The sequence below is a fragment of the Cryptomeria japonica genome, chromosome 7 (genome assembly GCF_030272615.1).
Source record: "Cryptomeria japonica chromosome 7, Sugi_1.0, whole genome shotgun sequence".
Lineage (NCBI taxonomy): Eukaryota > Viridiplantae > Streptophyta > Pinopsida > Cupressales > Cupressaceae > Cryptomeria > Cryptomeria japonica.
Genome location: NC_081411.1, coordinates 617,546,118 through 617,569,862, shown reverse-complemented (window position 1 = coordinate 617,569,862; position 23,745 = coordinate 617,546,118). Strand labels below are relative to the sequence as shown.

Below are 23,745 nucleotides of genomic sequence, written 5' to 3'. Positions count from 1 at the left end.
GATTAGGCTCCATATAACAACACAACTTAGAAATCTTGGTAATTGGTATTTAGATTTAGTATTTCAAATTTCCTATAGTCTCATTTGAAAATGTAATTCTTATACTGTATTACTGTCATACATCTTTTCAAAACTAGTTTTTCAAGTACTATATGTATATGTATAACTATATCAGCACCACCACCCCGCCACCCCCCCCGTCCCCAAACTTAGGCCCTTGGTCCCCTCGTCCCGGAAACACGTCCCCTTGTCCCCAACACCTATGGCCACTCAGACTGGCACATCACAGGCAGAGACTATGGCTACTCAGTCATCCAAGACCTACCTTAGATGCCTTTCTAGGAGGCAGATAGACGAGGCTGAGCCAGAGCCTGAGCCATAGACTTGTTTTTGTTTACACTTTACAGTTACATATATGTTTGGGAACATTTGAAGTCATGGATTTTATATACATTGGACAACATTTATAACTCTATATATCTATGTTTTCTAATTCCTTCAGCTACAATTTACATTTCTACGCATGTGATGGATGTATGTTTATGTATGTGATCAAATTAGCTTCTATTTGATGATGTTATAGTGTCTTTAAGCTTAATTCAATAATGGGTGTATGAAACAAGTTTTAAATCGTTAAAAATCTCTAAATTTCAAGGGTTTTCTTATTTTGCCGAGGCGTTGCCGAGTCATTGCCGAGTCCGAGTCGAGTCACGAGTCGAGTCGGCCTTGCTGAGTCAGAGCCGAGTCCGAGTCTGGGAACTTTGGTATATATATAAACAAATATAAACAAATCAATGAAGCTAAGACTTAATCTCAGCTAGGGCTTCATTCTCCACCATACCAAGCTTACCTCGAAAGTACACAAACTTTACTCTGGAGAGAGGCTTGGTGAGAATGTCTGTTGTTTGCTCATCAGTACTAATGTATCTTAACTGAATAGCATTCCTTTCCACCATGTCTCTAACATAGTGATACTTGATCTCCAAATGCTCCGTTCTGTCATGAAATACAGGATTGACAAAAAGCTTTAAACAACTTTGATTATCACAAAGGATAATTGTAGGTTCTAACGATTGTCCAAACAATCCTGCAAGAAGCTTCCAAAGCCATACTACTTCTTGTGCTCCCGCACATGCTGCAATATACTCGGCTTCTGTGGAGCTCGGGGCTACTAAAGATTGTTTCCTGTTGCACCAAGAAATCATAGTTGAACCCAAACTGAAACAACAACCAAAGGTGCTCTTCCAATCAGTGACACATCTTGCAAATCGGAATCAGTATATCCATGCAGTTTCAAGTTCATATCAGAAGAATATCTCAGGCCATATCCAACTATGCCTCGCAAGTATCTCAGAATATGTTTTGCTACAACTAGATGTATTTGCTTTGGTTCACACATCAATTGGGAAAGTGCACTTACTGCATAGCAAATATCTGGTTTAGTATTGACTAGGTACATTAAAGACCCAATCATTTGTTTGTATAGTGTAGAATCCACCAGATTCGAAATAGTTGCAGCTTCTCTTAACTTATGCAAGTTGGTCTCCATAGGTGTGGCCATGGATTTACAATCCATCATACCAAATCTCTTTAGAATGTCTATGGTGTACTTCCCTTGACTCAGAATGATCCCATTAGATTTATGCCAAACTTCTAACCCAAGGAAGTAGTGCAATAAACCAAGATCCTTCATTTCAAATTCAGAAGCTAACTCCTTGCATTTGATAATAAGATGACCTTCTCCAGTGATAAGTATGTCATCAACATAAAGAATCAGAATTAATGCTTCCCCATTAATTACCTTGAAGTACAAGTTTGAATCTGCATCATTCTTGGAGAAACCCAAGCCCATCAAGTAACGATCAATCCTTTCATACCAAGCACGTGGAGCTTGCTTGAGGCCATGCAATGCCTTCTTCAGCTTGCAGACATGAGATTCCTTCCCATGTACCACAAATCCTTCAGGTTGTTCAATATACACTTCTTCAATTATACCATTTAGAAAAGTCGTCTTTACATCCATTTGATGAATCTTTCATCCTTTAGACATTGCAATAGCTATAATGGATCTAACTGTAGTGTATTGAGAAAATAGAGCAAAGGTTTCCTCATAGTCAATTCCCTCCTTCTGAGAGAATCCTCTAGCCACAAACCAAGCCTTGTATTTTTCAATACTACCATCAACAGCATGTTTGATCTTAAAGAGCCATTTAGAAGAAACAACGGATTTTCCTTCCGGTCTAGGTACAATGTCACAAACATCATTCTTTAGAATTGATTGATACTCTTCTGCCATAGCATCTTTCCAAACTTGTTGACTAGTGGCTTCCTCAACACTGGAAGGTTTTGATTCAATGATTTGACTCATCAATGCAACATAGCTAGAGAACTTACGAGGTCTCTTACTTTCTCTAAATGTTCCTCTTGGGGCTGCAAAACCTTCAACCTCTTGCATCATTTTCCTTGCCCAAAGAGGTCTTTTCTTACCAATCACAATGTCAGTAGGCCCATTGGTAGGATTCAAGGGCACATTTGGATCATCATCTTCTTCAAGTTCATGAGTCTCCCTCTGAATCTAAGGAGTATGGTCTTCTTCCATAATTTGAGGAGGCTCTTGATCTTCACTGTCCATCTCATGGATGCCCTTGGATTTTATGAATGCAACATCCTCTTCAAATGTCACATCCCTACTCAACTCAATCAATTTCTTCCTTGGAATGTAGATTTTGTAGGCTTTACATGTTTCGCTATAGCCTACAAATATCCCCTTCTTGCCAGAAGGCTCCAACTTTGTCCTTTTATCATTGGACAACCAAAGATCCTCAAATGACTTATATTCGGCTTCACCCCTGTGAATGCTTCTTCGAGAGTCTTATTCTCCAAAATGTGGTGAGGACATCTATTTTAAACATAGACAAAAGTTCTAGAAGCCTCAGCCCAAAAAGATGTTTGAAGATTTTGATCATGGATCATGGCTTTGGTTGCTTCCACAGTAGTTCTATTTTTCCTTTCTGCCACACCATTCTGTTGAGGATTATAGGGAACACAAAACTCCCTCTTAATCCCAGCTTCAATGCAAAAATCATGGAAGTTACCGAAGGTATACTCCCCTCCATTATCGGATCTCAAGACTTTGATCCTCTTCCCTGATATGTTCTCTACTAGAGCTTTGAATTCCTTAAATCTCAAAAGTACTTCATTAGATTCTTTACTTTTTTAAAAATAGATCCAAGTCTTCCTTTAGTGTTCTTACCCAACGCGCAACCTTTGCAAGTTCCTTCATGCTCCTGGTTGAGTTTTGGAAGGCCTGTAACCATCTTCTCCATTGTAGGTAGTGCACGAAAGTGAAGGTGACCCAATCTTCTATGCCAAATCTCACAAGTGCTTCAAGAATCATGAAGTGAGGCTTGAGGAGGAAGAGTGCAAAGTCTATAAAGACACCCATGACTTGAGTTGTCTTGATATTTGATTTCTTTGGCCATGCAAGGACTTTGCCATCCATGAATGCGATTCGATATCCTTTGTCTTCCAAGGCTGATATGGAGACAAGATTTCGCTTAATTCCCAAAACAAATAGTACATCATTCAATTTCTAGGAAATGCTTGAATTTAGGTGAAGAGAGGTCCCAACTCCTTTCACGGAATAACTAGTATCATCTCCAATGGTCACTTGTTCATTTGTAGTTTTCTCCACCAAATCATTTAGATGTTCTCTAAATCCGGTAATGTGGCGATATGCACCACTGTCAATTATCCAAGTATTGTGATCGGTAGGCACATTACTTGAAAGGGCTGAATAGAATATGAATCCATCTGAATCCTTTTGTGTAAGAGTCTCACCAACGTCCGCAATGGAAGCTTGTGGCATAGTCCTAGTTGGACATTTCATTGCATAGTGACCATATTTGTCACATCTAAAGCATTGGATTTTTGAAATATCCTTCCTTCTTTTGAATGTAGAACCATCATTGGATTCCTTATCTTTCTTCCTTTTGAAATGTCCTTTCTTACCCTTCTTCTTTGAGGAGTGAGAGGCAAGAACATGAATATCTTCATTTGTAGAACTTTGACCAATGCCTCTCGTTACCAATCTTGACTCTTCTTGAATGCAGTCAATCTTCAATTGATCAAACTTGATCTTGCGCTTATCCCTTGAATAAATGACTCCCATGATGAAAGGAGGCCATTGAGTGCCAACATGACTAGCTCTTTGCCCTCTATGGTGTGTCCAATGGTAGAGAGTTGATCTCTCAATTTGGTAATCCTCATGAAGTATGAGGTGATGGATTCTCCTTTCGTCATTTTGATGTGGTGAAGTTGTTGCTTCAATGCAAGGGATCGGCTTGTGTTGTTGATCTCATACATTTCCTCTAATGCTTTGAACATGTCATATGTCGTTTCCAACTTGGAGATAATTGGCACAATGTGATCTTTCACAGAGTCAACCAACATCTTCATTGCTTTGTGGTTCTTTCTCTTCCATTGAAGCTTCTCATCCTCTTCGGTTGGTTCCATTATGGCTTTCTTCATGAATTCATCTATTTCGTTTTCAACCAAGGCAAGCATAATTCTAAACTTCCAAGATACGAAGTTTGATGCTCCCTCAAGTATGTCTTCAACTCTAATTCCATTCACCATCTTGACGTTTGATAGGAGTAGTCGAACTTGAAAACAATAGTGGAAGATAACAGTGCTTCTATAAATCTGATCTGATCTTTCCTTAAGCCTGTTTTGATACCGTGTTAAGTTTAGGTGATCAGATTATGTAGACAATAATTTCACAATTGAGGATCTACGAATTGCTTAATATAGTTGATTCTCCACCTGTTGTAGATAGTCTTCTATCTGTTGTATATGAATGCACACTGACTGCTGTAAAACCTCCTTACTACTCAAGATGAAGGTCTACACACTTGTTGTGAATCGTTGAAGAAGATATACCATTCTGCTGAGGTTCGAACTGCTTGTGTGATCAATTTGAATAGTTGAAGATGAACAAAGATCATGATCTGTCAGATAATGCGCAATCTGCTGAAGTGAATGTATTCAATCTGCTTGATGAATGTATTCGATCTGCTTGATAGTTAGATGATTCGATTACCTTTGGAAGAGAGGAGAAATCGAATCATATACGTGGATGGAGGAAGCCAATCAACACGTCTCTTCCAAGATCGGATCCTCATCAACAATCACGTCTCCTTAATAATTACTTCTTCTCATTAACTATTAGTTATATTTGATTAATATCCTTTGGTGACAATATTAACTAATAAGTCTTTATGACAAGGAGTGGCGGGTTTGCAATTACGTGTTGCAAGGTCAGTAATTAATCAATATCATTTATTGACTATGAAAGGCCGATAGGCAACTCAAACGTTGAATGGTTAAGTCGATCCTGAAGAATCTGACCGAAGCTACACATCAACACTTATCAGCTTTGGTGGCATTTTGTTTGTGATGTGTACTTCTATTTTCTATGTTTCTAATTATTGGAGATTTCACATCATGGGGGGAATATAACATCAATATTCCATCTCCAGTGGCAATAAAAATTTCCTATGTTGTTGAAGATCGAGTGGCACAATCAACAACAATCGCTATTTCTAGTCATGTGTGTTATTTCCTTATGTAACCTCCTAGTGTAAAATATAGTAATGAACAAAAGCACTAATGTGATGCAGTTATGGATCTTAAAAAGGTTAGTGGTAATCCAAAAAACCATATGAGGTGAACAGATGAATGAGTTCCAGCATCTCTCTTACATCTCTTCCTTTCATTATCAACTTTAGTTATTGTTAATCCTGCTTCAGCACATATAACACATCTAGATTCTTGCAGTTTAAAGTGTTCTCCCCTTGAACATCTTAGAATCTAGATCATCTATGCCTTACATGCCCACTTGAGGGTTGCTGAGTGGTGAGCTAGGAACAATTGAAGACATTTTGAGGAAGCCTACCAACTTGGTGTGCCTTCATGTTGGCTGGTATAATCTCACTCTCTTTTTTATCTCAGAATATCATTTTTCTTGTTTGAGCTATGCTATGGTAGAGGTTAGCTATATGCCTTATCTTCCTCTAACAGCATGTATACACGTGACATTTTAGACATTTGATTCTCAATATCGTGTAATAAGACACTCCTTTGGCTGGAGATATGTTTACTTTGAGGAGACATGGGAATGCTGAGTTGAGAACAACACATAGCACACTTGGAGGAGGCTTAAATGAAGACAGAGCACTTGGGCATTGCTGGCTCATAACCAACAGTATTCTTATGTTTCACCCACGACGGTGATAGTTTGTGTTTATTCATTAAACCTATAGAGACCTTCTTGTACTACTTTGTATCAATTTTATCATATTGGGCATGCATGATTTATATACACGTGATGAGATTGTATATAGAGGACCTTGCTGTCCTTGCATTTTTTACATTGCATGAGCCTTGTGGATGCTATTTAGAGGATGTGCAGGCACCTTGTGGATGGTCCAATTCAGATTAATATGTTGTGTAGTCTTTGATCCACTCTTTAGGATGGTGAAATATGCCAATTTGAGGAAGCTCTCCTAACTCTAGGGATAGATTTTGGGGTTGTAATCTTCCTCCTATGATCTTAAAAATCTAACATTTATATTATCTTTTACAAGGCTACCCCATCAGTTACAGAAAATAAAATGTCTAACTGTGGAATTTGAGAAAAAACTAAAAAGCAACAATTATATATAATTGTTTTCTGCATAGTACATACTATTAGTGCCCGTGAATGTACTTATTAAGGGTATGCAGAAGATGTGGGAGAAGTTATTAGAGGATTAATATAAATGTAGTACTGTATATAGTTTGTTCTTCATCCAACTTAATCACTTATCTATGGGAAAAAACAAAGAAAAATAAAAAATATGAACAAAACATTAGATATTTTTAGGTGAAGATATCATTACAGTGTTTACAATTTGTTTAGGTGAAAATGTCATTACCGTCCATTGTCCTCCACCATATTGGCCCCTTCCAAATACATCAATTCCAAGGTAAACATCAAATTGGCGTTTTCCCGCCACAAGAGCAGAACTTTTAGGCATATCTTCCTGCACATCCAGAAAAAGGAACATTCTACTAGCATCAAATGCTACAAAGAATGATTATTCAAAGGTAATAGTGAACCAAAGTTTAAACAGAGCAGTACCGTCCAGGAGTAGTTGAGGAATATCCCATCACAAATATCAAAGAAAGGTTTGTTGTACTCATTTAACTCATTTTGCCAACTAAGTTGCCCATCCTTAGTCACACTGTCATACCTATATATCCACTAGTAGAAATCAGAACAATCATAATTTGTGGTATAAGTGGAAGTTGGAACAAACAAAGATATGTGTGTTTATTTACCATATGACCAAGGAACCTGGCAATGAATGATGCATAGACACAGTTAAATGATCTACGAACACCTTAAGGTTACTAACTTGCTCCAAATCCAGATTGACCTCCATATTAAGCTGCAAGTAATATTTTTCCATCATCATATCAAAACAGAAGACCATGGTAATCATGGCTCCCACCCTACGTTCCTAGCTGTGTGCATCTGCTCTTTGCAATGGATGAGGTCAAGTGGTGAGTTTGTGACCAACAACTACCAAAACAAAAACAGAAACTACCAGATTAAACCCATTTTGGATTCCTTCATCAAATTTATCAAGTTAGCTTATCATTATCATCAAAAGGAAAGCAGTTCAGTATATTAGCAAAATGCTCAAGCAGAAATTACAATCAAAATTTGTGTCCAATAAACTAATCAATGTTGATGTAAGCAGTTTTTAGTATAATATGATATTTGTAGATTATAAGTAGAATATGATACCAGCCAACCATCGAATCCTAGTTTAACTGCAAGCTCAGTTAAACGATCTGCATACATCTGAGCAGACTCCTTGGAAGCTAACAAGGTTTTGCACGTGGCCTGCCCCTCTTCCCATTCCGTGATAAAAGTCCCTAAGACCTTAAAGATAGAAAATGAAAGAGGAAACTTAGTGCGTGTGGCATGTATAAGAATTTTGTTTGGCAGAAAATAGAAAAATTAAAATATGTAAATTTTTTATATGGACATTGACATGATTTTCTCTAATTATTGATAACTCAAATTAGCTAGTTTGATTATAATAAAAGAGAATAGTGAACCTAAGCTAGATTTGTTCTTTATGTACATATTGATATTAAGATAAATGCTATGAGACTCCTTTAAAAGGATTTCAATATTTGAAGGAAAAAATAGCAGGATATAGCTTTGTTACCAGTAGCACGAGAGTTAAAAAAGTTGTCATGAAAGTATCACTGAATAGAGAGCTCTAACCAGATTAATTAGGTTCGTTCTCTTTATATTTATTGAAAATTGAATTAAATGTGCATGAAAACATTAGAAAATCAATAGCCAGTATGCTTGCACTCTTTGGATTCTGCGGTACAAGCAAAAACTTAACAATTACAAAAATTCATATGTTTTCTTTAACAGATTCACTATATTTAAAGAAAAAACAGATGAGGGAAAAAACATGTTTGTTACAAATATTACTTATTCAACTAGTTGAACAGAAAAAAAAACATTATAAAAAAAAGGTAAGTTTCTATACTTAGTTTCTAGATGCAAGTGGCTTTAGCAAAGAGTTAAGAGTTCATGGTACAATAGGAAAGAATATAATAAGTTTCTTGACTTAGTTTCTAGATGTGAATGGCTCAAGAAAAGCTAGAGTTCATGGTACACTAACAAATGGTTTTGTTGAATTACAAAGTCGTAGAGTTTAAATGGTAATAGGTTGGAGTCAATAGGGAATTTTTTTTAGATGCTTTAAGACAACAAAACATATATTGGTGAGAACAATTTTTTTTAAGATACTAATGGAAATTCAATAATAGCGTAGAGAATTCAGACTAGAGAAAAAAAAAGGCACTAACAAACAATGATAATAGTAATACTCCTCATTGCATCAGCATTAACAATTATGTATGAAGGATGAATATTTATATATATATTTTATTCACAATGGAAATTTTAAAAGAATAAATTTAGTTATAATATATTTTAAGCATATGATTCTTTGTACTGTAATTGGATCCTCTTTATTACTTCTTCTCAAAGATTAAATGATTGGTCCATATGTACCTGTGATATCCCTTGACTAATCTGACCTCAAGTTGCTAATTAAACCCTCACGGAATATCATCGAACACTTTGCATACAACCTCTATGCTTGCTGGATTTGTGTTTCAGTTTGTTTATGCTTGCTTGGAATGATGTCGAATGTGATTGAAATGCTTGTAAATGATGTTTTTGAATGCTTCTAATGATGCATGATTGGTTGATAATATAATAGGAATGATATACTAACTGTTTTTGACCTTTCTCATACTTATAAGTGACTGAAATCAACTTGTACAGCAAGTTGACATATTGTCAAACACTTTCCATGCATCCTAGGATAACCAATATGCACCTACAACAACTAGGTATTAATGCAAACACTTAGCATGCATCTTTCAATTTCCAAATGCAAATATTTATGCCAATTAGTGACTTACAGCAATTAAGCATTTTGACAAACAAATGGCATGCAACCTTGTATCTCCTTCATTTATATGCTAAACCAAGTACAAGTTGTTATGCCTCACAATTCAAATGCCATCATAAAGTCTGATATAAAATGTGCACCTACAGCACTATTGATGGCAGCGATCAGATTTATTCCTTTAGACAAATAAAAATGCAAGTAATGAACCTAGAGTAATATGCTGTTATAAATCGATGGTGCCAAGGGAAACCTAGCAGCAATGAAGATGCCTTCACGATGAAGAATCTGAAGAAACACGTCCCTGCTGTAGCTGTATATAATCTGCCAATTAGATGCTCGATTTCCTGTTGTATAATTGCAGCCAATATGAATCTCCAGGTCTGTTGCAGATATACCTCCCAATCCTTCAAACCCTAGATAAAATCTTCCACCTATTAGCACAAATTGGACTCCTGGATGAAGCCTACAATCAAGCAATAATCTCAGCTAGTATCTCACAGCCTCAAAATTGCATAAACACTGAAGAGTTGACATTCTCCAATGGTTGGAAGTGTTGGAAACCCTTGGTTTCTTCCCATCACTCAAGAAAGAGGAATAACAAATGCTCAACCATAATGAATTCGATCTTCTCTTGGCATTTTATATATTTCTCATGAAAGGGTCGATTTCCCTCTAAAAAGCATCTTTTAAATTATTTAATAACATTACCAAGTTTGCACTTTATTAACAATTAATATCCTCCTTGGTTTAGGTGCCTAAATATTTAAATACCATGGCCCCCTTTCAATGATGAATGGACCCTTGACTTATAAAGTACAAATATAACACTAAGATATAACTTTTGTATTAATATTTAACTTTATTTAATTAAATACCCCTTATATTATAAAGTCCAAATATTAATCATTATTATTCACTTATAATTAATTATTATTAAAGTATAACTTTAATAATAATTAAAATATCATAACTCCAATAATAACCATTATTTCTCAATTCTGCAAACACCATAGGGTAGCATACTGCGTCCACTGTTCATCTGGATGCCTTACTAAAAAAGGAAAGGGTCCCTCTCAATCAACCACTGACTTACTATAAATAATAAGTGTGTGAAACTGAGCCAAACGAAGAGCAATCCTAAACACTTCTGACCTCCGGAATGGGAATAAGCCTCCTGCACTACCAACTGGGGCCCTCTAACCGTCAATCTTAGCCTATGAGGGCCAATAATAGGCTAATCCAATCATAAACCATATCATCCCAAAAAGGGGACATTACAGTACCTTCCATGAAGTCACCTTGAATACAATTCATTGATATTGAGGCACAAGGGCTCAAGTGAAGATAAAAAGTTAAAACCATGATTGATATGACCCACTCAATAAACAACAGAAAACTGAAAAAGGGAATAAAAAACAGCTGACAACAAAAGAGAGATATGCCTTCAAAAAAATTAGCTATGATAAATTTGAAGACTATGATTTCTTGTACTATAATTGGGCCATCTGGTATCACTTCTTCCCAAAGATTAATCATTAGTTCCCATGCACTTTTTATGAATTCAAATGGTCAAACATCACAGCACAAGGGATCAAATGAAGATTAAAATTGTATGTCATGATTGATGTGACCCATTCAAACATCATACAAACAGCCAACAACAAAAGATATATATAATTTACAGTCTCCCATTTGTGTGGAATTTTTGCATGTAAAATGATGATGTGTGTACTGGATAAGACCAAGCAAGAGAAAGAGTGAAAAAGAACAAAAAATATACAAGACTAAATCTCATCAATTCCTCCCTACTGAAAAGAAGTTATCCCTATCTTCTGCTTGAGGTGACAAAACATTTCCGCAAAAGTAGTGATAGAAAAAGAATAAGAATAATTCCCTATCACCGATTCATCCCTAGGCAACCCTGGATCCCAATCCAGTTCAAACTAGCCTCAAGGTCCTAGTCCAGTCCTCTATGGGTTCGGCGAGGGTCTTACCCATAGCCTGTGGGTTTGGACTGGATGAACCAAGGCGAACCTGAGCCAAATTTCACCTCCAGACGCATCCAGCCAGCAAATTTGGGTGTTTTTTAATTATTTTTTTACTTTTTTTTTTTTTCTTCTTATCGTAAGATATCCATCTATAACAGTGGTAAAAAGATTGTCAAAACCATGCAATCAAGGAACAATTACCGAGTTGCTATGCTAGAAAGAAAATGGAAGGTCTATTATAAATCATAAACCCTTGCATATTCAATTTTCAATCTCTAATGGTGTCAAATTTATAAAAATGCATGAATCATGTTTATCGTTGTTAAGGACAGTGGATTGTGTCTGCAAGAATATCAAATAAGTACCTTCAGCACTTTATCAAGCGTGTAGGGGCAGTGATCTGTAGATAATAGCAAGCAAGGGTTAGTACTTAGAACCATGTTAAGACATTAGGGCCAGTTCATTACTTTAAGGATACCTTAAGCCTTATCCAAATTCTTGACACACTTCAAGGTCCTATAAACTCAAAAAAAAAGCAGACTTAATATGCATGAAGACCTTGTGATACAACACCAAACAAAGACAGAGTATGGGAGAAATCATGAGAGTGATAGTAAACTTCAAATGATAGTGGTATCGAAAGAGAGATCATACTGCTCTATGAAGAGTATCCTATGTCACAGTGTTCTATGAAGAGCCATGGATTTGATAGTCATCAAGTTGTTACCTATGAAATGTTATTCATTGTCTATCGAGACTACAGTCTATAGAGCTCATAATCACAAATGATTGTCATATCAAGTAAACCCAAGCCAAATCACCTATAGGAAGATAGTCATCTAATGTGGATGGTAATAATGATACTTTTGATGACCCATATGATATTTGATTAATGATCAATGATGGCTGATTGTTGACACTTGACATTATTTTTTAACCTTCAAGTTTAATATATATCATGACATTTGAATTTGACTATTATTATGGTAGTGTATTTACTATTTTGCTATGTTATTTGACTATTAATATGGTGGTTTATTTTGAACTTAATTACTGCTGCAAATATGTACATATTTCTGATTTTTATATGTTTTTGTATTGACAAACCCCAACCCCCAAAAAAAATTTCACTGAACTCGCAAACCGAACAATTACACCCGAACCCAAACCAGTAACTTAGAACTTATTCATATTCGTATCCATGAGAGGCAAAAAGTAGATTAATGGGACTCAAGAATACATCAATGTGCAATAGAAAGTCTTAAGAAGAAAGAATCTTGGGGAAGAAAAATAAAGGAACAAAAGCACTAAAAATAAAATGAAATAGTGCAACACCAACACAAGTGGTTAAGAAACCAATACAAATAGCCATGTGGGGGGAACAAAAACCACAAAGGACAAGGGCTGATAATAGGATACAAATTTCATCATATATCTCTATCAAGACCTGGAAGGCAAGAATCACCAATGTCATTGTCAATCACTCTGAAAGAACTAACACATGACATGATAATGCCAATTGGAAGTGCCAAGGGCCAATGGGTTTAGGCATGGTGGTGCAAGGAGAAAGCAAAGCACTCCCTCTAGAATCTCTTGCAGCGTCCAAGGCTAAGTAGCTCCCATAGTAGTTAAGAAACTTGTAATGAATGTGTCCTTGTGGACCAAGGGTGCAGTCGGGATGGAGTTGATCCATCTCATCATAAAGTAGAATTATGTTGTCAAGAAGGATCAAAACTAAATTGTTGAGGGAAAGAACTTGCAAGGGATTGACTAGCAGTGGTATCTTGGGGAAATGTTCCACTCGTCTATCTGCCTCTATGTACAAAGTAGCAATATCCAAAGGCCATTTGGAGTTGTTGATCTCCTAAATGTGCAGGAAGAAAGAGGCAATTAGCATGGGGTCTCTAGGGCCTACAAAGACTCCTTGCAAGGTTATGTGTTAAAGGGTGATGGCCTCTAAAAATAAAGGGCTAGGCACTAATGGTCAAGATATATGAAGAAAGTAGATAAAATGCTACCAAGTCTATAGAAGTGGTGGTATCTCCTTTGATATAGAGTAAATGGGGAATATAATAATTATGTGTTCCTCGGTCTCTACCTATCAAAGGAAGCAAATGATACCAAGGACCCAATGAAGAATTATCTAACTATGCAACCAATTGAGTAGATACACAACCAAAACATTTTTGGGTGATGCAAAATTGCTCCTACACCTTGGAATGCTCCTATTTCAAATGCCAGGGGTTATTTGGAAAGTGACTCCCTCACTTTCCAAGTGTTATAAAAGTTGCACATCCAACACCATGGCAAAAAGTTTGGAAAACACACACCAAATCATAATGGTTCTATAGTTGCCAAGGTTGGAGAGATCTTTGGAATTAGGATGAATTATGTATTGGGCTTAGGACATAGGAAAACCTACACAAACCACCTCACTAGAAAGTTTTACCAAAATAAGGCAAGGAAATCCACACGTATTTGATGAAATTAGCTTGGAGGCCTTCCCAATTTGCCACTTTGCTAGTACACAACTTCAAAATAATCCTCTCGGTGGTACAAGTGAAGAAAATAGCGAAGGATGGGAATTGAGTGGAGCCAACAACAAAGAACCACTTGGCCAATGTCAATAGATAACCTTAGATTGTATAGCTTTATCTGATCATAATGGCATCATAGTTCCCAAGTTGTGTTTTGAATTCTATGTTAAGAGCGTTGAACTAGATACCTGTTGACGTGTATTTTGTACACAATCAAACACAGAATAAAATACCTAAGGGTACCTTATCCTCTCTTGAATAAAGCCTCTGATTGCTGAAGATATCGCGAAAAAGGATCAATCAGGATGACTCCAAGGTTCTTGTATGTAGGGTCTCTACGTGTGGATAAGCTCTCTGTGGTATGATGTGATTTGCTGGAATCACAAGGGGACTTACATTTGATGCCTGAACTTCTGATTTGCTTTGAATATTGCTAGAACATAGGCTTTTACTGGCTTTGACTTGAAAAAAAGGAAAAAAGATGAGGGCGAAGAGAGGATCTAATCCTAACACTAAGAATGTAAGAGCAATGAATGATCTTTGATGAAATTCTAACTAAGTCTTGTTTTGACATCATAGGAACATCTCCACAAGGTTAGTGCGATCTTCGAAGGAAAGCTTTATGATGTTCAAATCATCACTGCAAGCATAGACACCATCAGGTTGATGCATATCGATGAAGAAGCGACAACTGAAGTTAAGCTTAAGCTGAATGATTCCAGTTGACTACGCAAGGCAAGTCTACAATCAACAAACTGCTAGTAGTATGGATATACGAATTTCACCATCAATCAAGCACATTTCTTCCACTCATCTAATCATAAAATCAAACATGAGAAGTATAAAGACCATGCAAATTGTCGAATCGACCCATAAATTTCACCATTTCTTCAATGAAGTTACAAGTCTTTTACAACAACATCTTGGCAACAATCTTTGCCTTCTCTCTCTACTCTACTCTAATTGTTATTCTAATACTTCCAACTGCTTCTAACTATATTCTAACTCTAACTGCTTCAACTATTTACATACTATCTCTAACTATCTTCTGATTAGCCTTTACAAATGAAATGCCAGGGCTTATATAGTGCCCTCAATACAATTCGATGGCTTAGATCAATTCGAGATCAATGGCCAAGATTCAACAATGAAAACCCTAATTAGGGTTTGTTACAACCATTACATAACATTTAATGCTTGACCAATGATAAAATTGTATTGCTTGGACACATGTCCTCTTTAGAAAATTCCACCAATGGATAGCTGGGGTAGGTACATCGGAGTTTGTGCCACCTTCCATGAGTTAGGTACATTGAATCTGGACGTGCTGAGGTGGACCACACTGACTGGAGGAGTGATGACTGGGATGCCACCTCATCTGACACTTGTAGCTTGCTAGATATTCAATTTGATGTCGTTGAGAGGCTATCTTTAATTAACTCTTGTGGAACTATCTGCTTCTTCAACGAACCCTCTGCTTTGACTTCTTGTGTCCTTGATTTGCAAGATGATGATGTACCTCGCCTTGGAATGCTGGATTGGGGAAGTCGCCCTTGATGACGTTAGTCCAAAGAAGGCCGTCCTTGATGAGAGTCTTCCGACTTGTAGATCTTTCGAGCTTGGGAGTCGCCATCTTGATACCTACACAACATTTCAAAATTAGTAATATATTTTGCAACGTGGAAATATAGACTAGAAAGAGGATTTAAGTTTTAAATTAGGAAACCTCATGATAAATCTTTGAATTATCATTTCCTAAATTTACTAAGCCACTTGAGATTGAAAATTCAAAATTCAAAATTGAGACTAGGAGAATCTCGCCATACCTCCACTTGGGAATTAATTCTAAGAAAAGATGCAAAATTAAGCAAGTTTGCTAGGCAAAATGTGGATCAAAGTCTTCAAAATGTGCTTCTTCTATCAACTTCACCACTTCTAGCCTTCAACGTCTTGAGGAAAATTCGCTCCACCTCTAGCCTTCAACTCGCACTCCTTCTTGGACCAGATTTCGCACTCCTTTATTGCTCCTTCAAAATCGCACTCGGACAAATGATTGAAAGATGGATTAACATGCTCAACACACCCCTCTTATATAGGCGCTTATCTTGATAATTGCCCCTAGGCCGACTTGGAAAATAGGCCCCAAAAACAAATAAAATTTAATAAAAGAGGGGGCCGACCTTGCAAAATAATACCTCAAGCGCTCCCCTTTTTTTAAAATTTAATTTAATAATAATTAATTAAATGTCTTTGTAATTAAAAACCTCGATTTTTTAAAGGCTTTAAATTAATTATTGAATGTCCATGCGCTATTTTTAAATACCAATTTAATTAAATCTTTCACATTTTTATCGAATTTGGCATTTTAATGTAATTCGAAAATATTGGCACCTAAGCATGGGAGGAATAAGGGACACTAACCATATCGCTCTGGTCCCTGGGAGAGGGACAGGAGCGCTCCTTCATTTTGGCCTTGTTTTTCTTGTTTTTCACGTTCAGAGTCATGTCTTAGACGTCCAAAATAGCATTTTAATTGGGAATCTTGAGCTTAATTCGTCCCTTTTGTGGAAGGAGTGCGCTTTAAAGTACTTTCGCCCTGGTCCCTTGGTGAGGGACAGGAGCGAACTTGCCTTTTTCCTTGGGTCTTTGTCTCTTTAATCACCAATTTATATCGCAAGGCAAGTAACAATGTTATCCATTCATTCCATGCATACTTTACTCGTCCTTTACAATGCAAATTTGATATTTGAGTGAATATCGCCCTGGTCCCTTGGTGAGGGACAGGAGCGAACTTGGGCATTTCCATCACCTTTGCGGTCTTTGATACTTTACTTTCTCTCCGAGGCGTTCCAAACATCATTGCCCCTTTGTGTCTTAGCTTGGAGTGATTTAAGCTTGGAGGGAATATTAAATAACCTTGAGTTCGCCCTGGTCCCTGGCTGAGGGACAGGAGCGAACTTTCACTTGTAGGCTCAATCATGCTTTGCTAACTTTTAAAACCATCTTCAATGGATCCGCTATGCTTCCTTTCACTCATCCTTGACATGTAATTTGCTTCATCTTGGCGAGAGATTTGTCTAAGGAAGAAATCGCTCTGGTCCCTGGGAGAGGGACAGGAGCGCCTAGGACAATATGAGCTTCACTTGGCGTTTTTGCAATCTTCAAATTATCTTCAACGGACTCGTTACGCCTCCTTTGCTTGCCTCAAACTTAACACTTACTTGATCTTCACCCAAAACCTGTCTTATAGGGAAAATCGCTCTGGTCCCTGAGAGAGGGACGGGAGCTATCACTTAAATTCGCCCTGGTCCCTGGCAGAGGGACAGGAGCAATTTTGCTTCTAGGGTCAATTTTCCTCATGATTGCGCTTTCAAGTTATATTCAACTGATAAAATGTATCTCCTTTGATCTTCTCAATTCGCGAAATCGTTCAAATCTTTCAAGGACAAGGCAATTTTGGATTTCAAGCTCCGGTCCTTCAGTGAGGGACAGGAGCGATTTTTGTCCTCCAGGCCCAAATGCTTCACTTTTCACCATGAAATGTCTTTGCTAGGGAAGATATCATCCTGCTTCATGCTATGAATAAAGGTTAATGTCCAAAAAAGGTCTAAAATTGTGCATATAAAGAAAATTGCTCTGGTCCTTCAGTGAGGGACAGGAGAGAATTTGACCTTCTAGGCAAAAACTTCATCATTTCATTGCTTTTGACCAAGTCTGGATGCTCCATCATGTTCATTTTGTCCTCCATCATGCCTTTGATGTCTCAATTTGTCCAAACAAGGTCAGGAATGGCTCCACTAAGCCTTTTCGCTCTGGACCCTTGGTGAGGGACATGAGCGATTCGCCTTGGACCCTTGGAGAGGGACAGGAGCGCTTTTTGCTGTGGACCCTTGGAGAAGGACAGGAGCGAAATTTGACTTTTCGAACTCTCTATCAGGACAATTTTAATATAAGTGACATTTCCTTCTATGTTTCTTCTTTCTTATACTTTAAGTTATATTCCATATATACTTTCAGGATGTTTGAGAGTGGTTTCAGGCCTCCAGGAGTTATATTGCAAAATCTAGTTTTTGGAGGTTTTTCAGTTTCCAGACTTAGTCAAATTCAGGATCAGGACTTTCAGACTTAGCCAAATTTTCAGGATCAGGACTTCACTCCAACAGGACCTGCTATCCTATTGATCTCCCCGACAACACTCAAAAATGCAAAAGCCAACTGACAAAACCCTAAAAGACCTAAAAAACAAACCCTAAAAAGCAAAAAACATGGGTCCCCATTTGCAATGGGGCGATGTGTGAAAACGTCACAACAATACCTTCAACAAAGTCAAAAAGGACATCCCTAGTTGACCCAAATGGTATTGTTCACAAAGCTAGAAAGACCGTCAGAACTAAGAAACTACCCAATAATTGTCTCATAAATCCTCCAAGTTGTGGTGTTAAGTGAATTTGTAATGCCAATGCTGCACAACTTTTGGAAAAGTAAATGTCTTGAAGCCAAGTCAAAGGTCTTCTTGAAGTCTATAGAACAACAAAAGACTTTGGAAGATCAATGACAAGCCTCCTCATTAATAGCTCAGAGTGTAAAGATGTGGTCAATAGTCGAGCGGTCTCTCTTGAAGTTGGCCTATCCCCTAGCTTTGAGATTGCCTTTCTTAAAGTGCTCTAAATTTTGCACATCCAATACCATGGCATAAAGTTTAGAAAACATATGCCCAATTATAATGATCCTATAATTGCCAAGATTGGAGAGATCTTTAGATTTATAAATAGGATGAATTATGTGTTGTAACTAGAACTAAGGAAAATCTAAACAAACCACCTCATTAAAAAAAATTACCAATGCAAAGACAAAGGAATCCCCACAAATTTGATGAACTAAACTTGGAGGCCTTCCCAATCTATTACTTTGCTAGTACTCAACTTCAAAAAAGCCTTCTTGATGGTACAAGTGGAACAAACATTAGAGAATGGCAATGGAGTGGGGATAGTAATAGAGAACTACTTTGTCAATGTTGATAGAGAACCACTTGGCCAATGTCGATTATAGCTTTATCTTGTTCATATGGATATCATAGTTTCCAAGCTATTTTGAAAGTTCTATGTGAAGAGCATTGGGCCTAACTTCTTAAACAATAGATTATAGTGTAAAGTCCATATATAATGGATTTTAGTTTATGATGCCAATCCAAATGAAATAAAAAATGACTACCAACTTGAATAGGTGAAGGTACTCAATTATGATCATGAGTTGCCTTAGAGTGCGGCTTGGTTTGTTGGATAATGTTCTAAATTTGGGCATGAAACTTTGCCAATTTTTGCATAGCGGAAGGCCTTGTGTTGCGCCTTCTACTAATGGGACATATCCATAGCTAGAAGCAGCCCCAAAATCTTGCAAGCATGAAAGGGCATAAAACATAATTGAGATTGGCTTGTAATAAGATCTATGCATGGTAAGCCAATAGATGCCCTCTTAATTTAGTATCACACTACAGAAAATTGGAAAGAATCAATATAAAGATCAAATGATTGTTTTAAATCAATATAAGACAGTCAAGTTGTGAGGGTGTCTCTGGCAAAACAAGATCTTTTTACCGAAATCTGTCTACCCACTGCATCAACTGTTATATCATCATTGTCCTTAGGTTTCCTTAACCCTTCCCTTTTGATTTTATTTCCCAGTTCAAGAATCGCAGCAAACCAGCTTGTTGCAAAACTTAAGTCCCCTTGTGCACCCAACAAAACACATCAACCGTTGAGCTATCTTGCAATCAAAACCTAACAATCGAAACCTTGAGGTCGTCCCCATTGATCAATTAAAAACAGCATTAGGGATTTCCTTATCTCAAGAGAGGATAGGATACTTGGAGAGATCATTCTATTCTGCGTTGGCCGGATAGAGTTGTAGCAATACGACTTTAGCCACGTCAACAAGTCCCTTCTAACTCCAAGTAGTATGGCTTCCATTTTCAAGGATAAGCTGCACCAATCTATCTTTATAAACAAATATTTCCCTTTTTTTGGCAGAAAAACTACTGACCATGAAAATGGGTACAAATGCAAAGATTAGATCTTGAATCTGTAAATTTTTTAGCTGCGACTTTTCCTCAACTAGAAGGGCATCTACCTTTTTAGAATGTGGGTTATAGCATTCTTCTATGACGTATCTTGTGCATTCACAATAATAAAAGAAGGAAACAAACACTTAACCAAGCCTATGAAGAAGTTCCAAAATTTAAGGATGAGTTAACAAGGTAGATGAGTTGGCAAAGATAGAAGAGGAAGAAGATTGATTAGGCCTTGAAGGTCCCTTGTATTGCTCAACATCCAACTTTAAGAAAGCTAGCAAGCATACTCCAATGAAGTGATGGCAAAAAGCTCTTAAGTCCCTCGAGAGATGAAAAAATAATTATGAAACAACTGAACAAAATGAAAACAGTAGTGTCCTGCACCTCTAATATGATGGAAAGATGATTAAAATGGTCAAAGTATCCTGCAACTCTAATATGATGGAGAGATGATTAAAAAAGTCAATGTATTATTGAACTGACTGTCCCAAAGGGTGGCAAAGCTGAAGCTAACTCTGCAATAAGTCATCTTTAAAAACAAGAGGGTAACTGCTTTTTGATGATCTCTTTAAAAACTTGCAAAAAACAATGTTTGGTCCCTCTCGTATGGCCACAATTTGGGAATGAGACTGCCACCAAGTGAAAGCATAGTTATTCATATGAACCTCAATAACCATAATGTGTGGCTCCAAGAGAGCTGTTTGAATTTTGACATATACCTCCAAAATGCAAATTCAAGCATCCTGTCTGCATCAATGGTTTCATCAAAACGGTTAATAGAAATCTTGATGTCCAACATCAAAGCAAGTTGTACAACCACAATAGCAAATTAAAAAATGTTAGTGGCATGTACTTGTCAAGTCAGTTATTGCAAAATGCTTCTCATCTAAAGCATAAGCTTGAGTTCAAATTCATCATGCTGTTTTTGTTGGTCATGTAGCTTCTGTGTAAGGAAGTAGACCAGATACAGGTTTTGTTTCACGCTTGATGGGCTTTTTGATTGGCAAAAAGGTCCATGACAATTAAAGTATGTGTAAGCAGTGTAACAAGAACTTAGAAGCATTTAATATAGAGTTGAGAGCCTTAAACTAAATTTGATTATGCTACTAGACATGATGGATTTAGTCTGTTACTATAGTGAGAAGGTACAATCAAAGGTATTAGTCTATTACCATAGTAAGAAGGTATAATCAAAGGTGATAACCTTGTACTCATATTTAGGTGAATTCTTCATTATCAAGTATAACATTCGCTTGCTATCTATAGTTGTTACTTGCATTCAGAGTTGTTTGATCCATAGTTTTAAAACTCGGCAACTCGCCGTGGACTCGCCACGAACTAGCGAGTCCTTTGGCACCACGAGTCGACAGTCCCTGTGAAAGACTCGCGAGTCCTTCGCAAAGACTCGCGGACTCGCCACGGACTCGCAAGTCCTTTGGCACCGCGTCGATAGTCCCTGTGAAAGACTCGCACGAGTCTTTTGCTCGGACTCGCGAGTCTTTCGCAGGGACTCGTGGGCCCAGAAAAGACGCCCGTGAAGGGTTAAAAATGATTTTTATTTTTGTTTGGTTTTAGCAGGTTTGTAGGGTTTGAAGGAGTAGAGGGAAGAAGAAAAAATCAGCAAGAGAGATCTAGGTAAGGATTTTTTCTCTTTCTTTTTTTTTCATTTGAATCATTTCATTGTTTTGAAACTCAAAAAAATCTTGAAAAACAAGGGGATATGTTGCCAAATTTTTTTCTATTTTCTTTCCTAAGTTATTTCCTCATTTTTTTTTCTTGTTTTTGAATGCTATTTTTCCCAAATGATTCATTGTCATTTTTTTTGTTGATTTTCCATAAAACGCTGCTGATTTTTTTTTTTCATGTTAAATCAGCAATGGCAAGTTCAACTCCAAGGGCAACCCCAAGGTCAGGAAGACAAAGAGATAAAGCATGGAAATATGGGATTGCAGGAAGCAAAAAGGGGGAGGTCACTTGCACCGAATGCACAAAATGGATGACTGGTGGAATCAATAGATTAAAATACCACCTTGCACAAATACCTGGATATGGTGTGGAGGCATGCCCCAAATCAACTCCTGAAATTATTAGAGAGATGAAGGCCATTCTTGTTGAGAATGATATGCATAAGGAAGAAAGGCAAAAAACAAGAGAAGCCATGGCAGCTGCAATGAATCCCACATTGTCCACTTCGGGTCCCATTGGTCACACTTAGGGTCGTCAGTCACTTTCATCTTTTGGTGACAATGAGGGTGAGGCTAGTGGCACTCCTGTTAGATCAGACCCTAATTTTTTTGTACCACGCAATGTTCCAAGTGCACAACCTTCACTTGAAGGTACAGGATGGAATAAAGAGAAGCATGAACAAGCACGGATAGCAGCTTCAAACTTTTGGTTTTACAATAATCTATCTTTCAATGCAGCAAACAATGTGTATTGGGAAGGTTTTGTTAATGCAGTAACAGTTGCGGGTAAGGGGTTTAAGGCCCCAACAGGTCATGACTTCAGTGGGCCATTGCTAGAGAAAGCTGTGAAAAATACACAAGGTTTGGTTGATGATCAGAAAAGGTATTGGAAGAGAAAAGGATGCAGCATTTTATCTGATGGATGGACAGATGGACGAAATAGGACTCTTCTCAACTTCTTGGTGGCTTCAAATGGTGCAATGGTATTCATAAAGTCTGTTGATGCCTCAAATGAAATAAAAAATGCAGAGACTTTGTGTAATCTGTTGGATGGTGTGGTTCAAGAAGTTGGAGTTGAGAATGTTGTCCAAATTATCATGGACAACACAGCTGCATATGTATCTGCAGGTAGAATGCTTATGGAGAAGCATCCTTCGATTACATGGAGTCCTTGTGCTGCACATTGCTTGGACTTGGTGCTAGAGGACATTAGGAAGATTGGATGGGTGAAGAAGGTGGTTGAAGATGCAAGAAGTGTCACCAAATTCATCTACAACCATACTTGGGTGCTTGCTTTGATGAAAAAACACACAAATGGCAAGGACCTTGTGCCACCTGGAGTGACACGATTTGCTAGCCACTTCATCACTTTGCAGAGCATTCTTAGTGTCATTCCTCATCTTAAGCAAATGTTTGTGTCAGATGCTTGGTTGGGGTCTGCATACTCCAAAAGACCTGAAGCAGAGAAGATTGTGAGCATTGTTTTTGATGAAGGGTTCAATAAAAGTGGAGAGGAGTTGACTGCGGTAAGTAACAAACACAAAAGTAAAGTTTATACAATCTTGTCTATTTGCTGATTTTATTTTTTAGGGGTTGATTTTGTACTAATTTAAAATTTGTTTTCTTTTTTTTAGGTGACAGAACCTTTGGTAAGGGTTCTTTGTATGGTGGATGGAGAGGGCATGCCAATGGGTTTCATTTATGAGGCCATGGATAGGGCCAAAGAGGCCATTTCACATTACTATCGTGGAAATACAAGAAAATGTGAAATCCTTTGGCGCATCATTGATCGTAGGTGGACAAACCAGCTCCACCAACCGATACATGCCTTCGCCTACTTTTTGAACTCGAAATTCTACTTCTTTGATTCATTTAGGGCTGATGAGGAGGTCATGGCAAGTGTTATTACAT

The 23,745-nt window shown here is 37.4% G+C and overlaps 1 protein-coding gene across 1 annotated transcript in view; it reads right to left on the bottom strand.

Annotated features, from left to right (window-relative positions):
- LOC131035853 (cytosolic endo-beta-N-acetylglucosaminidase 1) overlaps nucleotides 1–23,745 on the bottom strand; it is a 219,624-nt gene that overhangs the window by 184,222 nt on the left and 11,657 nt on the right. Inside the window, exons 2-5 of the mRNA XM_057967598.2 lie at nucleotides 7,856–7,993; nucleotides 7,384–7,493; nucleotides 7,184–7,295; nucleotides 6,978–7,085 (exon numbers count right to left, since the gene is read on the bottom strand). Coding sequence (XP_057823581.2) covers nucleotides 6,978–7,085; nucleotides 7,184–7,295; nucleotides 7,384–7,493; nucleotides 7,856–7,993 — 468 coding nt within the window. The remainder of the gene's footprint in view (nucleotides 1–6,977; nucleotides 7,086–7,183; nucleotides 7,296–7,383; nucleotides 7,494–7,855; nucleotides 7,994–23,745) is intronic.